This window comes from Mesocricetus auratus, unplaced genomic scaffold (genome assembly GCF_017639785.1).
Source record: "Mesocricetus auratus isolate SY011 unplaced genomic scaffold, BCM_Maur_2.0 Super-Scaffold_100022, whole genome shotgun sequence".
NCBI classification, from domain to species: Eukaryota; Metazoa; Chordata; class Mammalia; order Rodentia; family Cricetidae; genus Mesocricetus; species Mesocricetus auratus.
In genome coordinates, this window is record NW_024429203.1 from 10,178,038 (window position 1) to 10,202,748 (window position 24,711).

At 43.2% G+C, this 24,711-nt stretch overlaps 1 protein-coding gene across 4 annotated transcripts in view; it reads left to right on the forward strand.

Moving 5' to 3' along the window:
• The window catches only part of Snx19 (sorting nexin 19), a 40,263-nt gene extending 24,210 nt beyond the window's left edge, over positions 1-16,053 (forward strand). For 2 of the 4 annotated variants that reach the window (XM_005078485.4, XM_021232066.2), the window contains 3 exons: positions 9,817-10,001; positions 10,968-11,055; positions 12,099-16,053. In XM_005078485.4, coding sequence (XP_005078542.2) covers positions 9,817-10,001; positions 10,968-11,055; positions 12,099-12,231 — 406 coding nt within the window. In that variant the 3' untranslated portion in view covers positions 12,232-16,053. Of the gene's footprint in view, positions 1-9,816; positions 10,002-10,967; positions 11,056-12,098 lie in introns of those variants that run through there. The other 2 variants (XR_005870251.1, XM_021232064.2) reach the window with 2 other exon arrangements.
• The last annotated feature ends 8,658 nt before the right edge of the window (positions 16,054-24,711 follow it).

Consider the following 24,711-nt stretch of genomic DNA (forward strand, 5'->3'; position numbering starts at 1 on the left):
TGTATCCAGATTGTGATTGAAAGGCTGTCACTGCCTAAATCAAAAGCTTTGACTTGAATGCAAATGAATTACACTTGAAGAAGCACAGGTTCGGTCTCTAATAATGACTAGACTTAGAAAGTTTAAGGCCTAGATCATCTGTCTCTAAGTCCTTAGTTTTTGCTTCTGTGGTTCCTTTGTTTGTTTGAGATAATGGCTTCATGTATCCCAGGCTGGCCACAGATTCCCTGTGTAGCTGAGGATAACCCTAAAGGTCTGATTCTGTTGCCTCCACCTCCTGAGGGCTGGGGTTACAAGTGTGTATCTCCACACCCAATTTGCGTTCAGCGCCATCTTCTGTGGTAACTCAGGATGGATTCTGACCACAGACACCAGAAAGCATGTGTTATGCTGGAGATCGTCATCCAAGGACAAGGGAGAAGTTGAAGATTAAGGAAAAAAACTGGAAAACAGCTACCTCACATGGAAAAAAACGGAAGTGGAAGAGAGATATTAGCATTCATAGACAAACAAAACAGTGAGATTTTTTTTTAAAAGCATGCCGGTTTATGAGCTATATAACCAATGGAATTGAAACATTGTCATCATATTCATGAAACAATCTTAAAAGTTTTAGAACAGAATTGAGTTAGATATTTGACAGCTCCTTGTGGGTTTGTCACCATTATGCTAAATGCTCCAGGAAATAGCCTAAAGAGTAAGTTGGACCCCTGCCCTCCAAGTCCTAAGTATTATTCTTTTGACACTTAGAAAAAGCTATACCAATCAGGTTCAGTAAGTATGTCAACAAATTAAGCACACGAATCTAATGAGAAAAAAGAAGAGTCAGGATCAAGTGAGATTAAGATCAATATTGAGATCAAATTCCAGATAAACACTGAAAGTTATAGAGAGAATATAGACTAAATAATACAGATCAAGTAGTAGTGGAACTGATGAGAATAGTGGACAGCACGCTAGCAGGAAGAAGGAGCTAAGCTGATTAAAAATCAGGAAAGAATGACTTCTTAAAAGAGCCAGAGATCGATTTCAAAGTCATGCTGGTTGTTTGGGATATATCCTAGACTTTTAGCTACTAACATTAAGAAAGCATTATTCATTCGCAACAAACAATGGGTCTATATTCTAGGCTGTCTAAAATCTGTTTTGGTCTCCTTGAAAGGAAATGGTCTAATAAGAATAATAAGAATGAACATGATGAAGCTAGTCTTGGTAGCTACAATAAAAATGGAAATAATAATAGGGCATTTAAAGCATTTTGTCTGTTTTGTCTTGTACTGAGAATCGAACCTAGACCAAGTGGATGATATACAAGCATTCTACTCCTGAACTGTGTTTTCAGGCCATAGATACAGCTCAGGCTAACCTGGAACTTAGTAGTCCCCCCAACTCATCCCTTTTCAGCAATTGCTTCCTCCATTCACCACAACCGGCATAGATGAATTCTGTAAAACTGGATAAATTTATATTTACTACTAGAGATCCAAGGTCCATAAGAAATGATCATTTGTGGATGGATTGCAGATGGACAAATTTGTCTTGCCTTTAAAAAAAGTCAAAGGTTATGGACTCTGACATCAATCTTTGGAAATTTCTGAAGCATGTTATAAAATAGATATTTTCTGAATACTCAGGAAAGGAAACAGTGAGTCCAAGATAATGGAACAAATTCTATAGGCACATTTTCTGTCTGGTTATGGTAGAACATGACAAGATTATAGAGGGAAATAGTGATGGTAACATATGTCTGGATTTCAACAGATGTTTGTTATGATATGCCTATAGATAAATATGGACATTTTTGACCAGAATCAATTAGTACTTTTAACTGATTTGTGGCTAGTTCAAGTGCGTTTTGCACATACGCGCTTGCATGCGTGTGCACGAGACACACACACATGGGGGGTGTGGGGGTAAACTGTCCTGGGAAGCTATTTCTAGTGATGGAGTGCTGCTCCTCCACTTCCCCTCTTCAGCTCTTCAGGGTTTTTCATCAGTAGCTTTGGAAGCAACGCAATCTTAGAGCCTTGACAAAATGAATATTCAAAAAGATTTAAAAGGTTGGTGTTATTATCTAAGACCATAAAATAGAATTTTTATGGCATATTAGCTAAAATATAGATTTTCTTTTTGTTTTTCTTTTTGGTTTTGGTTCTTTGAAATAGGGCCACTCTGTATGGTCCAGATTTGCCTGGCATGTAAAATCCCCCTCGTTCTACCTTCCTGATTCTGGGACTACAGGCATGTGTTACCATACTGACTACTACATATTTGCATTGCACAATTACAGGTTTAATGGCATGCTTCTGTTATTCCTCTAATGTACATATATGGACTTATGGTTTTAGTTGACTGCCAAGGCAGTGTCAATTAGTGCCTTTTGTGTATGCCCAAAAGCCAGCATAGTCATAGGCTGCCAACTGATAGACAACATCTAGATCCAAGAAGGCTCTGTTCCCTACATGCAGCAGGGGTCAGATCACCTCTCAGGCATGTTTGATTCTGGGACTCTTAATTTAAGAAAGGAATCATGAAGCAGCACAAATCTAGAGGATGGAGCCAGGATGAGAAGTAATAAGTTTCTCTCCATCATTCAAAAAAAAATCATTAGGTGGCTGATGGGTACCTAGCTTCGAGGCTAGAAGAGTCATGTCTATAGAACTTACAGGAGAGATTAAGAGAGGAATAATTACTGAATTAAAACTGTAATGTACCATCTTTAGAGATAGATTTACCCTAATACCTGTTAACCCAGACGGTTGAACTAAAACAAGGGACTGGAATTCACAAGGAGACAATATTTAAAAAGTACTTCTAATATGCTAAAATGGTAGTTTGATGAAGCATCCCGAAGGTCACATTGCTAATGAATGGCAGAAGTAAAATAAAGGTCTTCTAGACTCAACAGATAAGCCCTTGTTTATACCTTGAACTTAAAGATCAAGGCTCTGCTTCAGGAGGAGGTCGAATAGGATAAGTTCCCTCCCGGTTCTTAAGTTGTTTGTTCCTGTAAGCCACTTGTGAAGACTTCTCATTGGTTCTCAGAGTATACACATGTGCAATTGGTGAGACTGAGAAAGGTCACCTCTGTGGTTCATCAGAGGATTTCTAGAAGTTCCTTGCTTAAGATCCTTGAATTCTTAATGCGTATTAAGAATCTTAGCATGTATGATTTATAGATTGCTAATTTAGAAGAAAATAGTGGCTGTCTGGGGCTTGAGAGATAACTCCAAGATTCAGAGCACTGGCTGCTCTTCTGAAGTCCTGGGTTTGATTCCCACCACCTACGTGATGATAATTCCAGGCCCAGGGGATCTGGCACCGTCTTCTGGCCTCTGTAGGTACCAGGCACACATGTGGTATGTAGAAATACATGGAGGCAATATACCCATACATATAAGTTCAAATATATATATATATATATATATATATATATATATATACTATTGCCTATAATTCTCAAAAAATTATTAAAAATATGTTTGTAAGACCATTGCCTGCTTGCCCTAGATATAAAAGTAAGGAACCAGATTCTTAAGTTGTAGTGTTACGGAAGGTTAGGTCTTCTTTTAGTGGAAATGTGGACCCATGATCTAAACCATGAAAGCAAAGTTCACAGAAGACTTGTACATACACAGTAAGCCATTTCAGGCTTCACAATAAGAGCATGGAGGAAGAAGCTGAACCTCCTCGTCCTCAGAGTTCATTTCCTCCTCATTCATTCTTCTCCTATAGAGGACAGGAAAGGTTAGTGACCTAAATACACATCAGAGGGCAGCAATGTTGAACTTTCTCAGACAGAGGAACTTGGGTATGTCTGGCTATCAGACTGAGATGTGTAAAGCTGCCAGCTGACAACACAGATTGTGACTAAACACAAGAAGGGGCCATGGCAGAAAAAGAGACCTGAGAACGGAATCTGGGAAAGACACTGCTCTATCAAGTGTGAAACTGACAAGAGCCACTTACTTAATGGGAAAGGCCCCAGGTCCACACTGCGCCTCCCCAGGGCCTGTTTTCTCTTCTGCTCTATAGATTGGTGCTGCTGAGCAGTGAGTCGGTGCTCTGTGTGGTAAGTATATGACATACAGGTGGCAGATATTTCTAGGCAATGAAAAATGTTTTGGGCTGTCTCTGAATCCCTAGTCCATTATACTATATTATTATATTAAAACTTTTCTGAAAGCTTCTGTCCACAATAAGAAATTTTATATTGAATTTTTTACTGAATACACGTGTGTACAGACATGCGCACACATACACATACATATAATACATAGACACATGCATGCATGAGAAACAAAAGTATCCTAAAATGTATAATACACTTCCGTATTTTCTATTCAGTGTCTACTTAGGTTTCTTAAAGTGTTATACAAATGACAGCACATGTTCTCTAATGATGTCCAGCCACAATTTGAAATATACTGTGCTAAACTGCCAAGCTTTTTAAAATTCACTATGGAAGTAGCCTGATATATTGGATCTAAACAACCCTAGATCTAGAGCAGTGAATCTCACCAGAGACATTTTATTCTCAGGGCCTATGGCAATGTCTGGAGTACTTTTGATTGTTGTGGCTACCATTGAGTTAAGGTAGAGAATCAGAGATATTAGCTGAATACTTCCTAATACACAGAACAGCCCCTCACTGAAGAATTAGCAGTCAAACCATCAGGAAGAATATTGCTGAAAGGCTTGCTGAAAAGGTCCCATGGTGAGTCACCACTGTCAGTCTACTGTAGGTCTGTTTGAAATGGTAGAAAATGTCTATAAACAAAAGAACAGGTCATTAAAATTAGCTTTAGCCTGATCATCTTTTCCCCCTTTTTCTTTGAACTGTATTTGATATCTTACAGTGAGGTTAGAGCATCTCCATGGGCTATGAGGTACAGCTCAGTAGATAATTAAGAATTCAGTTATTTTTTTCATTCAGAATGTGCTGGGAATTTTTGTTAGAATGTTATTAATACACATATTTTCTATTTCATTCCTCAACTGTCATTTCTCTTCCATTTAAGTCATTTAATCCAGGACCCTCCCCCACTTAACCTGCAGCTCTCTTAGACAAGAAGTGAGAGGGGAACCTAACTGTCTCCATTAGACACAATCTCCAATGTCTTCTCCCCTCCCTCATGATATTTGATTCTGCTGTTTTGACGGGAAGTGACCTTCTGCTAACCTTGAAGTGCTGTCCTAAGCCCTGGTATTATACTGTCTCCGTTTTAGCCCCTGCTTCATTTCTCTATCTGTAGCTATTTCAGACAGGTTCTTCTGAACATGGAGTAACATGCACTCCTCCGTGACTGGGAGCCCTAGTTTTGACATCCTCCTTCATATCTGACAAAGTAGAAGCCCCTCCAATGTCCCAGATGTCACCATGGATGTCCCCATGCAATCTATTGTTTGTCCTTTTTTGTTATTGTTGCTTTGTTTCGTTTTGAATTTTATCATGTTATTTGCTATTTTGGAGTCTTGACAGACTAAGTTTGTGAGTGGGGGTTGGGGTTGAAGGGATAAAGGTAGAGTGACAGAAAAAGACCTCTCTAAATCAAATATCAGACCTGGACTGGTGATGGGAAATAAAACCAGTGCTGCTGGAGGCTATTCTCTACCGTTTATTTCAGTGTGTTTACTTCAGACGTCTTGTGTTACATAAACAATGGTATTTGTGCTAGTAAATGATGCAGCAGAAGTTACTTCTGATAACTAGAGAGAGATGTGTGTGTTTATAGCTACCTTGAAACTTTAGATTTAGGCTAACCAGAGGGTAAGTGAGCTGGTTATAGTGGCAAGCTCTCGTAATCCCAGCATCAGGAGGGAAAGGTAGGAAGATGACAAATCAAGGCCAATCTGGGTTACTTGAGAAACCTTACTGCAGTATATAAGTTCCATCCCTTTACTAAGGGAGCAACAGCAATATAGATCTCTTTTTAACCTTTCCATTCTTGTCTTAAGAATAGAATAAGACAGGAATGGAAAGGTAGTTCACCAGTCAAGAGGACTTGATGCTTTTACAAAGGACTGAGGTAGGTGGCTTACAACCTAACTCTGGCTCCCAGTGGCGCTAAAGTCCTCTTCTGGTCTCCCTGGATATCCACATGCATTTACACATACACGGACACACATGTACACATAAATAAACAATAAAATATTTTAAAGAAGATTTAAAAGAGTAGGATAACAAACATGGAATAGAGAGAGGAAAGAAACAGATGAGGAAAGGTCACAAGGTCATGCTCTGTCGATCACTCCTTCACATGTGCCTTACCTAAGGTAGGTAGCTTGGTGAGCCCTGTATGACTCAGGGAGTTAAAGTTTGATAAGGAAATGGAAGGGTGGAGCTGGAGAGGTGGGTCAGAGTTTAGGGACATCGCCTCTCTTGCAGAGGACCTGGGTTCAATTCCCAGCACCCACATGGTAGCTGGTAGCCATCTGTAACTACAGCCCTAGGGGAGCCAACCTCCTCTTCTGGTCTCCAGAGGCCCTGCACACACATGGTGCACAAACATATGTGGATATAAAATACCCATACTCATAAAATAAAATCTCAAAAGATTTAAATAAATGGGTTTAGAGGGGGAAAAAAGACAGAATAAAGGAAAGGGAACCTGGGAATAGAGAATCTCATCCCTCTTTGTTTTCTAGAATCTCCTGGTGTTTGTTTCTATCTAGACATCAAGAAAAGCAATTTATACCAAATGCCTGAACCTACAGCTTTGAGATACACCCTGAGTAACAACTAAAGCATGTCTTCAAGACTGGATTAAGTGACAGCTTAGGCACTTAAGCAGCAGCAGTGTTTGAAGAACGTGGCATTTGGGAAGGGGTAGTTATGATGACACTCTTCTTAGTTTGTACTTGATTGGTTTTCCCTGCTGCACTCAAGTGTTCCTTGTCCATGATGAGGTCTCACCTCACCCTCAGTTAGAGCACAGATGTTCATGATGAGGTACCACCTGCCCTCAGAGCACAGGTGTTCGTGATGAGAAACCACCTGTCCTCGTGTTAGAGCACAGGTGTTCATGATGAGAAACCACCTGTCCTCCTGTTAGAGCACACGTGTTCATGATGAGGAACCACCTGTCCTCCTGTTAGAGCACACGTGTTCATGATGAGAAACCACCTGTCCTCCTGTTAGAGCACACGTGTTCATGATGAGTTGCCATCTGCCCTCCAGTTCGAGCACAGGTGTTCATGATGAGAAACCACCTGTCCTCAGAGCACAGGTGTTCATGATGAGGTACCATCTGCCCTCCAGTTAGAGCATTTGATGACTAGGACCAAGAAGTGTGATGGGGCCGGGAAAATCAGGACTGCAGGAAAACCTAGACAAGAGGAGAAGGCTAGAAAGAACAGGTGTTTAAGTCACATGTGACCTGTGAGATACCCTCTAGAACCTCCTCCACCTCTGTTTTGTAGACCTGATTCTTTTCTGTTTCTGCCAGTTTTCCAAAGGCTTGTTTTGACATTCCTCAGGTTGACTTTGGTGCCTTCAGTTGACCAGTTCTGTGCTTCAACTTTGTCCTGTCTTCCAGTGATTGCTTCATTAGCCTGGAGGTTCCAGTCCTCACTGACAGTTCTACTGCTTGGCCTTCCCATATTTAGCTTGCCAACTCATCCCCATCACTGGGAGCTGAATTTTACCTATTTGGACTTTGATTAGTTCTCCCAGCATTCATAAAGTTTGAAGAATTAGAGCCAGACTTGTATAAGTTCATGCTTCATGACATACTGTTTGCACCCAATATCTGTGTATGGGATGCTAAATTCCTGTGGAAAAGAGCAGAGGATATCCTCGCCATAATGAAGTTTGAGGTCCTATCCTCATTGGATAAATTAATGTAGATTCTAAAGACTCCAACTCCTGACCCCTGAGATATGCCTAGAAGATGTTTGAGGTACCCAGATGCACTCTTGTGTAAGGAAAATTTGTGTGGATGCTGTGGCTGCTTGGGAGAGTTTGAATGCCCAGAAAAAGAGGCAGACCGGTTTATTCTATGCATGTGTGAATGAAGCTGAGCTAAATCTCATCCTGGTTAATGTGTCTTGTGCCAAGATTCTCCAGTCTCCTCGAAGAGTTAGCAAAGCTTTACCCAATTCCCTCCATTCTTAGATGAGAGCTAACACATGTGGCTCACCTTAGTAAAATGTGCAAACGTGTACATGGCCTTCAGTGAAGAGGGAATACTGGAGCAACCTTATCCCATGCAGAGAACCTGATCAGGTCATTGCAGCTACCTCCCTCTGGTGCTGTTCTTCTATAAACAGGAACAAGAATTCTTCTTGCCACTAGATCCCTCTTGTCAGGTGGCTTAGGCTTGCTGAATGAAAAGCCCTGTGAAAAGGAGATGCAGCCCTAATAATAACAGACACGATCCTGTTGGCTATTCTGGGCAAGAGCGGCTTTGTGCCGCGCTTGATCTCCATCAATGCCTGCCATTCTTGCCCTGCTGTTACCTTTGGACTTCCTATTCTTAGAATCATTTGTGAGCCCTGGGCTTGGGGGATTGTAGCCCCCAGGACTGGAATGCCCAGCTTGAGTGGAATGCAGACAGTCTGACAGAATGAAGGTTAAATAAAGTTTGCCTTGTCAGCCCCTCTTCTCCTGGATAGATGACAAGTAATTTGGGTATAGGAGCAATGGCATGAGTTATCATGTAGTGTAGTCCCAAACAGCCTTTTGTATATAGGTGCTAGTGGTGGATGGTCCATATATGACCAGCATAGCCATGCCAGGCTTCAAGGAGATGCATACTAAGGAGGCCTCTACAGTGACTAGGTATCACTAGGAAAAAAAATACAGAAACAAAAAGAATAACCTTTGAGGTTTTCAGCTTATTCAGAATTAGCTTATTTGCTCCTTAGAGTTACTGAATCATGTTTGAAAGCAAAACAAAGGGAAAAGCCTTCATAGTTGTGAAATCAGATAGGCAACAAACATTTCTTGAGCCGCAGGTACTTCGGGAAATTTTTAAGAAGTACAAGACATCGAATTCTTGTGGTATTGACAGTCTAGTTAGGACACAAAGCTATAAACACATGGGAAAGGAATCCATATGCCAGAGTATGTTAGCTACACACCTTTGCACCAGCACCAGGTGCCAGAGGAGGTGTCAGGAGGAGAACACTTCAGCTGGGCTTCTCAAGGAGGGTTTCAGGTAATGTTTACATGAGGCTTTGAGGAAGCAGAGAAATAAGGCTTGAAGCAGTGTGTAGGTGTACAACATTCTGAAGACAAAGACCTTGCAGGCCCCTGACTATACCAGAATGGCTGGGGATAAGAGTAAGAGGTTGTGTGAAAATCGCCAACATCTTAACTCCAGGGCAGTGTGTACAGGAGAGATGGAGATTCTGGGTATAGCCCTGCTCCAAGATTGGGGCCTGTTAGCATTTTCTCTACAAGTACCTAGTGTAGTATTACCACAGTTGCTTGTTGAGGTGGCTTGGTTTCCATCATGAAGGCTACTGCTGACTCTGGCTACCTACATGAGTTATGCTGTCAGTCTATCAGGACCACTCTAAGAAAATATAGAGGTTACCGTAAAGCTTGTAAACAATGGAATCTGCTTCTCACCCTTCTCAAGACTGAGAAGTCAGGGTCCAGGCACTGTAGACTTGGACATATGCCTACAATTTGGCTCCCAGACTTCTGTCTCATTCCTATATTCTTACATGGTAAAAGGGGAAACTCCTGTTTTGGAGGCTTAGGTCTCTTGGGATTTCAGAATGTGAGTCTGAGAGGAGAGCAGACATCTAGCCCATTGCCTTGAAAACGCCTGACTTTTCCGAGCTTTCTTCTCTCTTCTCCCACAGGTGGCTAGAAGTACAGGTGGCTAATCTAACATGTCCCCAACGCTGGGTGCAGTACCTCCGGCTTCTTCGGGAATCTATCTGGCCTGGTGGAGTGTTGCCCAAGTTTCCACGGCCTGGAAGGACTCAGGCACAGAAAGCAGCTACTGAGAAGCAGGCTTTGCAGAGCTTGATGAGTATCCTGCCAGGTAATGAGACTGGCAAGATGGTGGTACTGGTGATGTGTATTCTCTCCTCCCGTCCTGCTTTGCCAGTGATGCCTGACACCCTTCCCCATCTCCAAAAGGGTGCTCTAAGTCCCATTGCTCCAACTGATGAGAAGATGGTCACAACTGTGATTCTCTCATCCCTCCCTCAGTGGTGGCAAGGGAATGGAAGGATCACTTTGGCCACAGATACTAAGGGACGGTCCTGCAGATGTGTGGTTTTAAAACTGTGGGGCAGTTTTCAAAAAGCTGTTACTGCAACAGCAGCTGTCAGCACCATTCCCACCACGTGACGATGCTGAGTCTCTGCTAACTCCTGGTGTTTGGGGACCAGAGAAGAGCATGATATATCCTGTAGCACTCATATTTGATTGATTGTGTCCTTAGTAAGTAAGAAAGGTTCTTCCTTCTCTTCTGTTGTTTTTCAGTGGCAGGGAAAGCAATTTGTTGCCTGTGGCTGTGGTAACCAAGGAAGAGTAATAAACTGGGCTCTGGACAATCCCCTTGAGTTACCGTTTCTCCAACCTGAATGATGACCTCAAAAATATCTCTGCACCTTTGTGGCAGGTTACAAAGCCCTCTTGAGTCTCATTCTTAGATACATATTCTTTTTTTTTCCAAGACAGGGTTTCTCTGTATTGCTTTGGAGCCTGTCCTGGAATTTGCTTTGTTGACCAGGCTGGCCTTGAACTCACAGAGATCCTCCTGCCTCTACCTCCTGAGTGCTGGGATTAAAGGCATGCGCCACCATCGCCCGGTGTAGATACATATTCTTAAAAACCTTATTTTTCATGACTTTTCTCTGTTCTATGATATTTTCATTTGGCTCCGTACTTAAGGCTATTCTAGAACTAGCCAGTCTATGAGATGGCTGAAGTCCTGGGAGATGTTCTTTGATTGTAAGGCTGCAGTAGTAACTCAACTGTCTTATTTGGTTTTCTCCTTCAGATTTTTTAGTAGAAATCCTGGGGGTGAACAAGTGCCGGCTGAGCTGGAGTCTAGTCTTGGAATCATTCCAGCAACCCCTAATCAACAGGTAGGCTGGAGTGTGCAATACCCAACATAGTGTAGAAAAAGCTCTTCGCTGTCACAGGTGGCAAGGTTGGTAAATGCAGAGCCCACTATTAGAATAGGTCTGCACTTGACTTATGCTGACCGAAGGGTCCGGTATTCAGATACTGCACATACTCAGTGAAAGCCGTGCTGCCAACTTCTGAGCAGGTGACTTTGTTGTAGTAAGCGGCTAGAGGACCAGCCCCTGTTTGTATTTTGAAAAACTCAATGTAGACCCCAGCAAGAGCTACTGAAATTGCTCTGTTAACCTCCAGGCAAGAACAGACCTTGTGACTCAATTTCATAAAATACCATACTTTTTACACAATTGCATTAGCACTTTAGCACTATACTGAAGAAGTATACTCGATGGTTTTTCCCAACATTTGTCAGTCCCTGTGTCAGGAGCATGCCCTGGCCTGTGCAGTTCAGGCTACATGATGTCTTCCACTACAGTTTCCCAGCCTCACAGCAAAGCTGTGATTAGTATTGAGATCAGAAATTGTCATTATTTAGTAGGATATATTCAGAATAGTAAGAGTTGCATCATATAAAAGAACTAGAACCTAGAAATTTCAGGAGATAGATATCATCTCTAAAGCAGGAAGGCTTTGGGAAAGTATCAAGTACCTTTGCTCCTGCCTTCTCAAGCCTCCACCAGTGTCTAATGTCTCAACTCTCAAACTTGAGGACTCTGTTCATGGGCAGTAAATTCAGTGATCCATCATTAGGAGCACCAGTTGGCTGTAATGACATCACAACAGTTCTTCCCAGGTTCTGCAGAGCAGTGCATGTGCACTGATGTAACTGCAGAGACTGTTGTTTTGTACAGTCCAGTCTCCAAGACCATTCTTGTCTTCATTGAGCTGTAGCTTTTAGTAGTACAGTGCACATTGATTCTACCACAGCTGTGCTATGGACTTGGCAGCTTCTAGTAACAGTTAGGCTTCTTAGAGTTCTCTGTAAGGTGAGAGCTATGTGAGGCGGGCCCTCTTCTCAGTTGGTTGTTCTGTCCATTTGTTTCAGACATTTGATTTACTGTCTTGGAGACATCATCCTGGAGTTCTTGGACCTTGGTGCCTCTGTTAAAGAACCTGTCCCAGCCACCTCTGCCTCAGACTCCCCAGGCAACCTCAAGAGAATGGCAACCTCTACTTAGATCATTCACACAGTCTTCAAAGGCTTGAAAAAGAGAGCTTTTCAACCACCCAGAGACTGATTAAGATGCCTGTGCCCTCTGGAGCTAGGCTACCTTAGCTGGCCTCCATCTCAGTGGCTCAGTTCTCCTTCAGGTCTCCTTTAGTAACAGGTGATGGGGATATAGAGCCCAATTGCATACATATGTGTTTCCATAGTCTTATGGCATGTGGACTGCTGCTGGTGAGGAGGTCTTGTTTCTTTGGGAAAGGAAATTATGAAGCAGAGGTTTCTCCTTTGCATTCTTCTCAGCATCATGGTTTGCCAACAGCATGGCTCTGTGCATGCATACACCTAATCCACATATGCACAAGCATTGGGTAATATAAGAGAAAAACTATAGCCAGATTTCCTGAAAGGAGAAATAGCCTCCTGAGCTCTCTTTTCCCACCTGGAAACTAAACATTCATTCAGGAGCACTCCCTCACCCTACCTAGTTCCACAGCAGTTCCAGAAGAGGTAAGGAAAGTGTGTCTCAAGGGACTTCTTGCTCTCTGGCTATTTTCTTACACAGCGGCCCTCTAGAGGATGTCAGGAATGTTGCTTCCTCAGCTGGCTATACTTTTCCTGTCCCGAAGGTTTCAAAGCACACTATCAAACTTGTGGTAAATCCACCCCACCCTTCATACCCTTTCCTGCAAGGGATTACACCACAGAGTTTCTTAACTCTCCTCTCATCTCCTACCTAAGAGCACATGAGTTTTGGATTTGTAAGTTTGCCTCTGTCTTAACAGAATTACACAACAAGTTAGATATTCAGCCTCAGTGTTTCCAGTGAGAAAGGAAAGTACTTGTTCCATGGCTGAGGGTGTACAAAGGATAGAAGTAGGGAGGCTAAGTGGAAATCCTTTCATAAGACTTTGGCAATAACTCTTTATTCTGAACACATAATGTAGCAAACTTACAGGATATAGATTTTACTTCCAGATCCCTAAAGGTTGAATTTCTTATGAGCCCAGTGATAAAAGCAGTAGTGCCCTATGCCCATTGAAAACACGGAACAACTCAGAGGAACCTTTAGAAGAAAGAGTTGGAGGGAAAGTCACAAGGGAAAGGCTGCTCCCAGGAAACGCATGAGTTGCTGGCATTCACATGGTACCAGTAGGAGAACATAGTCAACCCCCAGCTCATTAGTGTCTGTGTAGCTCTAGTCCGAATTTCCCTGAACTACAGGATCCACATGGAAGGGAGTCTTGAAGGAAGACTGGTGAGAATGGGGTGAAGCATCAAGAGCCAGCATCACGATTTTCCAGACTCTGAAGTATGTGATGAGCACACAATTAAAGTTGTTAATAGAAAAAGGTTGTGAAATCGTTGCTCTCCTGCCCTGAGAGGCTCGTAAGCATACATCACCCTCTGATGTGACTGAGAGGCTTAAGATGCTGCTCTTGCCAAAAGGCAAGAGGTGAATGAGCTAAAGTTTCATGGCCTCGTCTGGCCTTGAAGCATGACTTGATGGCTCCAAAGTTCTTGAAGTATCCCCTTCTCTTGGCCCTCAGAGGCAGAGGTAACTCTATATGCTGTACTCTGAGTGCCTCCCAAGGTATGGTTCCAGGGGACACCTGGGATCTGCTCCTGCAGTAAGGACCACTTTATTCTCTTTTGGTAGAGTGAGAAATCCCGATCTCTTGAACTCTTCTCTCCCCACATCCACCCTCCACATATCCATAGCCACCTATGTCACTTTGAATCTGTGTACACATGTACTGGTAACCCAGAACATCATGAGTTCCCTATGGCAGTGAAGTCCAAGGGATCTTTTCATGCCTGCTGCCCAGAGAACTTCCTTACATTTGATTTTATGTACAAGACCCCATTTTTACTCAACCTGCCCCCAAAAGGTAAGCTATCCACAAGAGGAAAATGGTAAAGATAACCAGGGAGATCATCAAAACACATCTGGCTTTGGGAAAGACCTGCCAAGTTTGAGTAGCATGTTCAGACCACGTAATCATCAGCATTTGGGAGTGTCAGGATGATGCTCTAGGTTGGGAGAATGAAAAACTGAGCCCACACTGATCTGCTGCTTTTCTCTCCTTTTTGTTTGTTTATTTACTCTGGCTCTCTTTGTGATAAATTTACTTGTTTAATTCAAAATATTAATATCTGAAATAAGACCAACACCCTTTCTGCCTTGATTGTAGATCTAGAAAAAGATGAAGGATGGGAGGATACTGTCAAACTCTAAATGTGATCCTTGCCATTATTTATTAAAGTTCAAGAAAGCTGTATTTAATTATATAATGCTATATAGCTATAATAGTCCACAATTTTTGTTTTCAAGATTCTGGATTAAGTATGACAGAACTTAGAAGTAAAATGCACTCCTAGATCCAAGCATAAGAAAATACTCAAATTTAATATTAACAGAAGTAACCCTGACTTCCCTTTTGAAGTTTCCAATATACTATGATTTTTTGTTATAAGAGTACCATGGAAGGCCGGGTGGTGGTGACCCATGCCTTTAATCCCAGCACTCGGGAGGCAGAGGCAGGCGGATCTCTGTTAGTTCGAGGCCAGCATGGTCTACTGAGTGAGTTCCAGGACACTCTCCAAAACAATACAGAGAAACCCTGTCTTGAAAAACCAAAAAAAAAAAAAAAAAAGTGCCATGGAGTTTTGCCTTTAAACACTGTTGTACACCACATCTCTAGAAGGTTTCCATCATACATAATAACTATAACTTTATACTCAGTGAAAAGCAATCTCTCCTGTCCCCTGCAGGGTGGTGGTAGTAGACTGGATGGTCACCCATTCCACTTTCTGTGTATGTGAATCACACTTGCAGTGTGTGCCCCATGACTGGCTTATTTCAATTAGCATTATGGTTTCTGGTTCGTCTTTGTTGCAGCATGTGAAAATGCTCTTTTAGACTCAGCAGTTCTGTTTTATGGATATACCACATTTTCTTCATCTATTTTCCAGAGGTGGACATCTAGGCTGTTTTCATTTCTTGGTTAATGTGAACACAATGGGAAATGGCAGTGCAAGCATTTCTGTGGAACCCTGCATTCAATACTTTTAAAGTACCCAAAAGTAAGATTGCAAGGCTATATAATCATTGCATTTTACTTTTTGACTAAAATTACTGTTCTGTGTAGCAGCTGCATTTCTACCAATAGTGCACAGAGGTTCCAATGTCTGAGGTGCATGCACTCACACGTTTAGTAATGCCTCCTTCACACATGCGGGGTGCTGCTTCACTGTGGTTTTGAATCCAGACCTTCTAGAGTCCTGCTTTGCCTTGCTTGACCCATTCATTTCTTCCTTTGCTCTCAGCACCTAAGAGTTGTTGGGTCCTAGGTGGGGTGACAGTGTGTAAATGTGTGGCTGTATGAGCTAGAGTATTGTGGACAGGATTAAGTTGCTAGGAACATGTGTTTTCTTCCACAAAGGCACTGCATAAGTAAATGAGTCCCAGGGGTTCATTGATTCAACAACTTTGGGACATCACAAGACCTGTTTTTGTTAGAGTTGTTGTTTGTTGTTCTGCTCTTGTGTCCTAAACATTTTAGGTCTGTCCTGAGACAACCCCCCCCCCATCCATGCTTACTGTGCTTCCTGACAACTCATCCAGACTGACTGTCTGAAAGGTAGGGCATCTCTTTCAAAGAATGAGGGATCCATCCAGGGACCCCTCCAGGAATCTTCTTACTCATTGCCCCCACCCACAATGCTAGATCAATCACATTATGAATGGTTGGCTTGCAGTAGTACTTACTCCCAAGGATATGACAACTATTAAATGAAGGTCAGACAAATAAAAGAACAATTTATTAAGGAAGACTCAATGAGTGTGCATTGATAGACATTGTCTCCCTAGGGATTCATTCTGCCTGTAAATCTCCCATGGAAGTCTAAGAGCTGCCATTTGTTGAGGTCATTGCTTGAAGCATTTTGTATATATTATCATTTAACTCAGGAGTCAACACCATGAGGTAAGTTCTGCCATGTTCGTATTTTATACATGTGGAGCATGACGCACAAGTTGACACATGACCTATCAGTTACTTGCAGGAAAGTGACAGAGCCTAGATCCAAGTGTCAGCAGTCTCTCTCAAAGCATACGTACTCAGCTGCCTTTTTGACTTACCAAGCAAAATCTGACCAGGTTCTCCGTTTTTGAGAAGTCTCTCGCCTAATCCAGTAGACAGAGAGCTTCTGTAAAGGATCAGAAAGCAAATGTTTCAGTCATTGTGACTGCATCCTCAGCTGTAGCCACTCAGTTCTTCCATGGTAGCATGAAAACAGCCACCAACAGTTCATAAATAATTGAAGCTGTGTTCCAGCAAAGTGGGAATTAAACATGGGCAGCTGGCCAGATCAGATCCTTGAGTGGTAGTTTTCAGACCCAGTCCAGTGAGTTACAGGAGTGCTGCTCAAACTGTTGTGCCGGAAATTCACCTGCAATCTTGTAAAAATGCAACATTTGCCTTGGTAGTCGGATGAGACCCAGTAAAAATACAAATGTCATTCTATGAGATGTTGACGACATAACTCCCACGCCTTTCCTGAGGAGACAGGTGAAGGGCTTCCTTAAGGGACCCCACCAGCACCTGTCATATGTCTTTTCTACCACAGCAATATGACTTTCCCCTGGCTGAAGACTAGCCTGTCCTGGATAGGAAAGGGATGGGCACCAGGAAGAGCTGGTCATTGGCAAGAAGAGGAACTATGATGCTTTTGCAGTTGAAGACCCAGCTGAACAAGCTTTGCCATAATTTGGCCTCCTGTTTCCTTTCCACTGGAAATGCCAGAAATCACAGGACAGTCATTCTCACTGCCTTTGTGGAAAAGAGAATGAAATCATTGAAGGGTGAAGTTCAGCTAGCAAGCCTGTATCACTACTTTGAGGTGAGATACTGCTACAGAAAAGGCGGGGGGGTGGATTTCTCAGGAGAGCATCATGAGGGAGGCATTATCCCAGACAACATTCCACAGCCTGAGCCTTACCTGAAAGTTCCCATTGCATAGAGACATCTCTCACTGCCCAGGGCAATTAAGTACTGTTCTTGCATAGAGGTAATTTTCCAGCATTCATATCAGGCAGCTCACAAATATGCCTGTAACTTCTGCTCCCGTAGATTCAACAGTGTCTTCCAACTCTGCTGGCACCCACACTCCATGTGCATTCTACCACACAGATACCCACATACACACATAATTTAAAAATCTAAACCCAAAAGAAAGTTCAAGCACCATGACAGAAAGGAATGAAGCTCATGAGGACCTGTTTCTGCAATGAGGGGGCAGCAGTGAATGGGCAGATTCTGCTGAGGTGGCAGGGAAACCATGGACACCATGTCACCTGGCAGACACAGAGCTATTCTCACACTAGCTGTGTCTGCCCACTGCCTCCCCATTACTCCTTGCCTGTATCTAGTTCAAAGATCCGTGTCAACTCTGCTTCTTTGGACACAGAACAAGCATGCAGCAGGAGGGAGAGAATGATTTCGATGTCTCCTTGCCAATATGACATTGGATTTCTCCAAAGACCTCCATTCTGCCCTTCCCTGCAGGCATGTCTATAGAAGTCATGTTGTAGGCTCTGAAATGTCAATGGTTGGGGTGGGGTGAGGGAGAATGAAATTTTAAAAAAGGAAGAACTGAATCCAAATACAAATGTAGAGAACATGGCTTGCTTCTTGAGACAAGGTCTCTTTGTAGCCCAGGCTAGTTTGAACTTATGACTCTTCCTCCTGAGTTTCCAAAGTGCTCTGATTATAAGTATCAGGCCCAGCCAAAAAACATTTCCTAAAGTAATGTTATCTACTTTGTCCAAAGTAGACCCCGTGATCACTAATCAGTGCTTGTTTAGGGAATACAAGCTATTCTAGTACTAAAGTGTTACAGTGGTAGACAATAAGTCTATGTGTGAATAACCCACACTTGGGCTTTTGCCTTCTCCCTCACTCCATGACACCACTGCTCTCAGTTGTTACATGCAAGGGAGAATTGGCTATGATTACCCCAGAGACTTTAATTTATGAGGGTGAAAACCAAGCACAGAGGTCTCTGAGAACGAATAAATAGACTACGGGCCTGTAGAAATGGCTCAGGGGTTAAGAATGCTTGCGGCTCTTCCAGAGGACGCAGTTCAATTCCCAGTGCTCTAGCTGTGCAGCTTACAAGCACCTACCTGTAAATCCAAGGGATCTGATGACCTCTTCTGGACTCTGAGATAACTACACTCACACACACACACACACACACACACACACACACACACACACACAGATATACATGCACATAATTAAAAATCAAATGTTAAAAAGAAGACTAGTCAACAGAAGCTCTGACCTGCCTATATGTGTTAACTTGAGTTTGGAGACCTGTACCAGTCCACTGACCCCTTGCTGTCAGCCATCCTGTCCTCACAGTTATTAGAAAGATTAACTTGAGAATGTATAAAGTGCCTGTCACCAGGATAAGTAGACTTTGCTTAGGGAGGGAAATCTCTTCTAGAATTTACACAGTGTATCAGGACAGCTCCTGTGAGGTATGCAGCAGTATGAGAGCAGGCTAGCTCCTTTTCATCTTCATGTGATGAAGGTAAAACGCAACCTTCTATTTAGGAAAACAATTCTTTCCAGTAGAGAGAAGGCATCTTTCATTAAGGCTTCCTGGGCCACTGGAAGAGTCACAGACTTGCTTGGCAATAGGGATGGAATCTATTATGGAGATGATGGAGGCAGGGGCTTAGGTAAGAAAACTTTGTAGAAATCTTGTGGTCAACTTTCTGCCTCAAAAAGCCATGCTCATTTCTGATTCTTTATACCCTGTCCCCCATCTTGCTTTCGTTTCCACTGGGGACATTACCTGATTACCTTCCCACCTCTGTGTGGGTGCGTGGCTTCCCTCCACCTGTCAGGACCCATTCAAGTTCCATCTTCTCTAATAAACATTGTGTGATCTTCAGCCAAAACTTTCCCTCTCCCTCAGGGTTTACATTGCCTCTGCAGTCAAGTCACATATACATAATGCCTTCCATAGTTATTTGAGGGCAGTTAGCACATGTATCTCTTTTGTTCCCATTATATCCCTATGGCTGGCTGACTGGCTGGCTATATATCTTTCTGTGTGTATATACATTTGTGACACCTATACCATACGTGGGTGTGTGGGTGTGTGTGTATCAACTGTGCCATATATATGGCATATTTGGTTATATATATATATATATAATAGTATAATAAGTATGTGGCGTAGTTGATACAAAATAAGTAAAGAATATATTTGTTGTAAATTTGATGTAAAACATGAGTCATTCTAAATAATTTTCAAGAGACTCTTAGAGATAGATGCAGAAACAAAAGAGGGTGGTAAATTTTCATTGTTAAGACCTTATTATGCCCTTATTTACAGCAAATATCAAGCATCAGAAGTCTATTCTTATATTTCCTAAGCAAGAAGCCATACAAGTTTAGGATGTACTGTGGGCAGTGTATGTATATGGGTCACATAAGGTTCAAAAACTGTGATCCAGGTTGGGCTCAAAGTTAGTGGTCTTCCTGCCTCTGTCTCCCAGAGCTGGGATTACATGCATGTGTTACCATTCTGCCACCCCCCCAAAAGAAACCCTTAAGCTCTTCAAATGAAAGGATCCTGCCATAAAAAATTCCTTTTAAAGTCATCTGATCATAAAATAGACAGCATCCCTACTGACTCCCTCACTTGTACTTATTTCACGTCATCAAGATCAGAAAAAATGCTACGTCTACCTAAAGAAAACATCATGAGCACCTTCCCACACCAGACTATCTGTAAAGAATGCTGCTACCAAGAAGAGACAATAAAGAATTCTGCTTCAGCTCACTATCTGAATTCCTTAACCCTTTCCTTGAGTTCTTTTGGCTCCAAGTTTAAAATCTTGTCTTAAGCACCTCAACTGGTATCTAAGCAATGCCTCTGGTGCCATACAAGAAACCCTCCAAAGTTGAAGTAATTTTTTAAAGGGTGTTTGCTGTCTTCTATACTGTGTTTGCTGTTGTAGCTGTGTATCCAAACCCAGATCAAAATGAGTCTGCTCTCATAAGAATGAAAACTAAGGACCCAAGCTCTCTGTAGGGACAAGGGTACCTGTTTCTGAGTCTGCAGCACCAGGTGGTCTACAGCCACCAGGCCATGGTGGGAAAGATGAAAGAGCAGGTGGAGGAATGAAAAAGAAAGTTCAACCAGAGAGTCAAGGCAATATTGGGTTTCATAAAGGGAATCTAGGCACCTCAGTGCTTGGGTTATGTTTATACTTGTGCAAAGCGTGCATCTTCCGTGGAATAAGACCTGTTCCTTGTTCCAGGGCACATTTGCACAACACATGATGTAAAATAGTATGGAGCCAAGGCTGATTCTGTATCCACCCCTGGGGCAGATTGGTCATTCTCCAGTGTAAACCTCCTTGGGATTAACCACTTATTCCAATGGAGAGCACTGGATAATTAATCCCAGACCTGCCCCAGCCTACTCTGAATGTCTTACATATGGGTGAGGGAGGACACATAAAGTTTCCTGGGCCTATTTGGATGAGGTAGGGAATCTGCTGTTCTAATATATGAAAGGAGAGTGTGTGGCTTGCACAGATGCAGCCATGTGGGGAGCATATGCATTTATAGAGCAGATCAGAGGGGAATGGTGTGCATTGTGACTCCAACAGCAATGCATGTGAGCTCTCTGCCTGCCAGCAATGGAATTATGTCCTTCCTTTTAATATTCTGGAGAGACTGAGGCAAGGGCTTCTGTTTTAGCAGCTCTGGATCCTGCATCTTAAGAAGAATTGCCTACTGTAAGGCCAAAATGACCTGGCTTCTTACGGGGTTGGGGTTTCTGTGGAATTTTTCCAAGTGATAGGAATTTTCCTGATCTGGTGTCTTCCATGGTAGCCAGCCTGGAATCAGTGGTTCACTTTGTCCAGGTCCTTCTCTAGGCACATTCCTGGGGTGCTATTCTTACAAACTAGGCACACAGTAACAAAACAAAACAACAAAAACAAAACCCAACTTAAAAGCTCCTCCTAGCTCTCATTTCTCCTCACTTCATACAGCCCCAAAATTGATTTTTTTTTCAGCGTATCTTCTCTTCATGGTAGACTTGGACACCCCGATGTCTTTTTGATAGTTAACATGGGTATCCACTTAAGGGTATGTGCCTCATTTCCCTGGTTGATACTCTGTTGGGGAAGGCAGGCCCAGTGAAATCAAGAGTCATTGCCAGGTTTAACATTTTGATGAACTTTCTCCATCTTGCACAATATTCATAAGGCTGGAGTTTAGCTTCCCTTGATTTTTACCTCAGATTTCAAAGCCAAGGGGTTTTAATGACCTCTGTGTGAGAACTGTTTTGATGCTGGGCTGGTCACCACAGCCTCTAGAAACATCAACTAAACTGCTCTCTGTCCCTGCGCCCCCTCCCCAATTCCAGTTATTTCTACAAGTTCAGCCTCTTAGAGAAATCTCCTGAAGATATAAGAACAAAGTTGAGCAGATAGGTCTCGGGTAGAACAAAGCAACGTGTGAAAACCAACATGCTGTTGTTCCTTGTACCTGGCCACTGCTCTGCGTATCTCCTGTGTAGCCTGCTGAAGGGCTATGTGGATAGAGATCCCTTTGAGAGTGTATCTTCAGTCAACTGCTTGAAACATGCAGCTGTCTTCCTGAGAGGTACCCGGATGGCAGAGTTCCTTTTGAGTCTGCCTTCAGACTGTAAACTGTCTTCCCTTCTGGGCTGTAAACTCCTCACAGGCAGACTCTGATTTACTATCTTTCCAGCACTGAACCATGTGCCTGGCTCCCAGTTTCCTCCTCGTATATCCTGTCACGTAGCAAATTCTCAGGCACCCAGACTCGTTCCTCTGCCTTCACTCAGACTAGTGGTGTTGACAAACTTGGTGCAACATTGCTTGATGCATAAATGAAATCGGCCAGTACCCTTTCACAATGAACAACACTTTTCTTCCCTTGGGATAGACTTAGAAGTCTGTCTGCCATCTGGAAGTCTTCTTCCCAGCTTCCTACAGACATGAGCTCTCTACCCCCATAGCCCCTTCAACTATCCAGAGACAGCAAGAACACCCTGTTCTGAGTAAGCAAAGGGGATGTCTCAGGCTTTGCCTCCCCCAGAACTCTCTTCTGCTGTCAAAATCTGTCAGGGGAGGGGAGGTCATTTCACCTTTCTCTCCAAAGCAGGGTTCTCAAGTGAGTTTCACAGCTTCAGTTGCTTCTATCTGAAACTTTGTGAGCCCCTGGGCTGTTGCCACAGTAACCAGTCAGCTCCTGTCACCAATGCCTCAGAGTTAGCCTGTCTAATCTGAGGTGGAAATGGACCCCAGGCTGGCAATCTTACCGTGATCTCATAAGCGCATATCCAGCTGCAGTCTCAGTTGCTGGGGTGAACATGGGGAATCGGATGGGCGCAAAGAAGGAGCATATTTTTTTTCCAGTACCAGACTGACATCCCAAGCCCTAAACAAGCCCCATGATCAAGGGACTTTTTAGAATTTTTTTCTTTGCAATGGGCTTTCTGGTGTTTTTCTTGCCATTTAGTAGCTCCCGTGGTTCTGCCCACTCCCAGGAGCATCAGCAACCACAGTCAGCAGGTACTGGTTTCCAACCTGAAGGGAAGCATGTCCTTACCACAGGAAGACAGATGGCTACTAACCCTGAGACTCCTTAGGTTATCCATATTCAACTCTTCAGCCAACACAAAGGAAAAGATGCACACTTTGAGAGATGAGCTGACAAAGAAAACCTCGTGTCATGCTTTGTGACCGACGTCGTGCACACTGTGGATCTTTAGTGAATTCCTTCTCACCCAGCCCCTCCTGAAAGGGAAGCAATGAAATGGGGGGAGATCTGTTTTCCTGTCATCAGAGTAGCTGACTTGTAGTCACAGGTGCTGCAGACTATGGACCAGTTGTCTCGCCATCCTGGTCTTTCATTTCTTGCACACAAAGAGGACAGATGGACCACACCGTCCTTGTCCCACCCGACAACTTCATTAGAGTCAGATCCAGGCCACTTGGTGACAGTGGACTCCAAGGATGTCATAGGATGGATGAGTAGCCACTGTGTTCAGCTCGGCTTTCTCTGGAAGTTTTCTTCAAGCACATGTGGACGACAACGTAGGGAAGGAAGAGCAGAAGCATAATAAAAGATGAGAAGACAAAAGGCATCTTTAAGAGGAACATGTTTGACTTGGTTCCTCTAGCTTCCTCAAAGGTAAGGTTCTTTCCTGCATATGTCCCCTCTAAACCTGGCACAGCCCAGGTGATTCAGGAGGTCTGAAGAAGCCACACCCTCAAATGCTCATGAAATGGAAGGACCTTACCTGGAACTAACCTTTCCCCAGGAGGGTGGAGGTATGAATTAGTGGGGCTCACACCTTTATTTGTCCACCTACCCATCTCACTTTATCTTTTGATCATTCTCCTGAGAAATATACTTCACATGTGTATAGCCTTTCCAGATTCACAAAGTATTTCTATCCTTTATCCAACTTAGCTCTTAGCAACAGCTTGGGTAATTTGAAGTTACCCATGTCCTCATTTGACCAAAGGAAAACCTGAAAGGCAGTTCATCTTTGGCTCAGGTTTGCTCTCCCACTGGACAGGGATAGCCAAGGGTCACTCCAACTCTGCCAGTGGCTAACTCTGGATCGATGGGTCAGTGGTGTAGAAACTCTGTGCCTTAGATCCCTTATTTGTGAAATGGGAACAAGCATGGTGCTCTCAGAGAGACAGGCAGGCAAGAGGTCTCAGTGAGTCAGTGCACCTAAGGACAACATCTGGCACACAGTGTAGTACACATCCATTATTGTCATTGGCAAACTAAGCCTGGGGCCTGAGCCTTGGGAGCTCCAGTGCAGTGATGGATGTTCCTGCCGCCCTACACCAGTGTTCACTGTAACATGCAGATGCCGATCTCAGCCTCTGCCTTCCAGTGAAGAGCAACTCCACCCATGGGTTTTCTGCTCCATAAAGTCCAGTATCAAAGTCTCTGGACTGCACTCAAGCACAGGTGCCAACCTTCATGTTTTTAGATGACAAGCTAGGCACTTTCTTCCCACAAGACTGTCAGCTGAGCACAGACTATTCCACGTCTCTGGAGAAAGGACCATCTGCCAGCAGAGTCTTGTAACTCATTGCTACAGTTGTGTGGTTGCCTCCTGTCCCCTGACCTTTCCCCATGTCATACTTCCATTGCAGTGATCAGAGCTACAGACCATTGAATTGTTGAGGGTGTGCAGTTTTTGGAGTATGTGTCTTGTTTCCATGCCCTCTGTGTGTTCTCCCTGAGAATATAGACTCCGTGGAGTGCAGAGGGACAACCTTTGATTGCACCTAACAAAATGCTTGGTAGATAGTGGGCACATGCATATTTCCTGCTTTAACAGACCTCTCAAAGAAGACAATAGGTTCCTTTCTCTATTGTTTACAGTGATCAAATACCAT